The following is a 2,207-nucleotide window of genomic DNA, read 5'->3' on the forward strand; positions in this document are numbered from 1 at the left end:
GAAGCCGTAGCCCCTCGCACCTCGCTTTGCACGCGCGTGATCGGCGCGACGCCTGCCTCAACTTGACGCTGAGCCTCCTCGTGGGAAGTGAAAACCACCGCCGCGTCAACAACCACCGGCAACCGCACCGATGGCGCAAAAGGCTCGGCCGGTGGATATTCACGTATACTTTGTTGCCGCCTTTGCCGTTCTTTGGCGTCTTGATTTTGCTTGTATAACATTACCAGGAACACCGAGAAAACGACCACGAGTGCACCAAACATGCAAGTTATGGTGATCTTCGCATACGCTTCCGTCATTTGTGCGGTAAACTGAGGTGGAGAGAGAAAAATGGGAAAACCGAGGAAAAAGTATGGGAGCGTGGTGTACACAGGCCTCGTGTGCGGGTGTGCCTGGAAAGACCGCAGTCAGAAAGAAGGGACAGAGCTATTAAAAATACGGGGCAAAGAGATAATGATGATGAAAGGAGGAGGAGGCTGGTACCTCCCTTCATCCCCCGCCCTGCTCCACCGCACGGTGCTGCACAGGCAGCAATGGCCACGCCCCGATGGCTGCTGCGCCAGGCGCAAAATGCTTCGCCCACCGAGGAATCGCGGGCGAGATTGGCCCAGCGTGAGACAAGGAACTAACGTCGAGGCGTGAAAAAGAACGAGAAAAAATAAATATGCACTGCCCCGCCCGCCTACTCAAGAAGCATGTGCGTGTGATCGCGGTCGTACTCCTTTTATTCCTACACACACACACAGAGAGAGAGAGAGAGAGAGATAGAAAGGGCAACAGTGAGGTAAACCCCAGTTTGGCTAAGCACACTGGCAAATCCCCCCTTCCCTTCCCTTCCCTTCCCTCCCCTACACACACACATGCACGCAATGCAGAGAACATTCATCTAACATTCATAGACCAACAGTCGGCAGGATTCAAAAGAGATGCGCCACAGCCCACCAGACCCTCCGTGCGCACGTGTGTGTATGTGTGTGTGAAGATAAGCAAAAACAACAACAACAAAACTGCATGCTCTGCCTCCAATCACAGTAACGTCAGGGACACACAAACACATAACCAAACAAAAACACTCACCCATTTTGATTAGCCTCCCACATCTGGTCACAAATTCCCCGCCTCCTACGATTATAAAACAAAACAATTAATAGAGAAATAAAAAAACACACACGTGCCTCCAGTGAATAAACATATATATTATGTACCCATCGCAATGCCGCGTGTTTCTCTCCATCCCATCCCATGCATCCGTATGGAGAAGCATTCATGACATTGGAGACTTTCACTCCTCCATTGTTCGGTTTATTTTTATTTTGTCGCACACTTCTACAATCTACCCTGCTGAGATCCTTTGGCGTCATGCATGCCGCCAACCACGACGGCATCGCGGACGGGGCCATTGTCCGGTTGTGGTATGTACTGCGCCTGCCCATACACAAACGCGGAACCGCTAAAAGGTGGGCGGTGGTGCCGCGGCTGCGGGCGGTGGCGGGTGCTGGCCTAGCGGCAACCCCCACGTGGAGGGCGGCTGTGGCACCTGGGGGGGACTGTACGTGTAAAACTGCGACTGCATAGTATCCGGCCCCAGATGCGGCAACTGTATCTTAGAAGGCCCTTGATTCCACCCCCCAGCGTGGGCCTGGGCCTGCATCCGCCGCTGGTGCAGTTTTACACAAAAAACCAGTCCGCAGAAAAGAGTCCACCCCACCAAAATCACCACAAATAATAAAAAAGGGAACATCCTTCACGCGCGGACACACGCCACTCTACAACTCCCCAAAGGGTGCGGAACGCAAGCAGCAACTGCAACATAAAAAAAGAGAAAAAAACAGCGGGGGGTTGGCAGGAACGTTATGCACAGGCAGCTTCAGTACAAACAATCAGGCAATGTGCGGAAAAAAAAAGTGTGCGCGTCCAACCGCGCAACCTGTGACGTGTCACATTTCTTCTCCCACCAACCACAGTTAGCAAAGAACCCGCAGGACGCATGGTGGCTGGTGGCGGGCATGTATGAGGCGTGTGAGTGCTCTCTACCCAGCAACGTGAGGCCCTCGCCCCGAGCAGCGGTGCGCCAAGGAGGAGCGCCCCACGCCGCAAGCACCGTCAACGATAACCACCCATCGAAAAAACGCGTACGTCGCGCCGCCAGGGAGCGTGACAATAAAACGCCAAACAACCTCTCGCACACACATACATACATACAAAAA

General features: G+C 53.4%; 2 protein-coding genes across 2 annotated transcripts, besides 3 other annotated features; one reads left to right on the forward strand and one right to left on the reverse strand.

Moving 5' to 3' along the window:
* Window positions 1-2: 2 nt before the first annotated feature.
* Window positions 3-299, reverse strand: TraAM80_10495 (uncharacterized protein; the record flags this gene model as incomplete). Its single annotated transcript, XM_029387111.1, has 1 exon — window positions 3-299. A coding segment is annotated over one exon (297 nt), but the record flags the coding sequence as incomplete, so codon positions are not given.
* A 445-nt stretch (window positions 300-744) lies between these two features.
* Window positions 745-772: a microsatellite.
* A 49-nt stretch (window positions 773-821) lies between these two features.
* Window positions 822-850: a microsatellite.
* Window positions 851-960: 110 nt separating this feature from the next.
* Window positions 961-979: a microsatellite.
* Window positions 980-1,266: 287 nt separating this feature from the next.
* On the forward strand, window positions 1,267-1,575 carry TraAM80_10496 (uncharacterized protein; the record flags this gene model as incomplete). The annotated part of the gene is made up of 1 exon (XM_029387112.1): window positions 1,267-1,575. One exon carries the CDS (start codon window positions 1,267-1,269, stop codon window positions 1,573-1,575), a length of 309 nt encoding a protein of 102 aa, XP_029233048.1.
* Between the last annotated feature and the right edge of the window lie 632 nt (window positions 1,576-2,207).

Source organism: Trypanosoma rangeli (assembly GCF_003719475.1).
Source record: "Trypanosoma rangeli strain AM80 chromosome Unknown Tra_15.4_contig_01007, whole genome shotgun sequence".
Lineage (NCBI taxonomy): Eukaryota > Euglenozoa > Kinetoplastea > Trypanosomatida > Trypanosomatidae > Trypanosoma > Trypanosoma rangeli.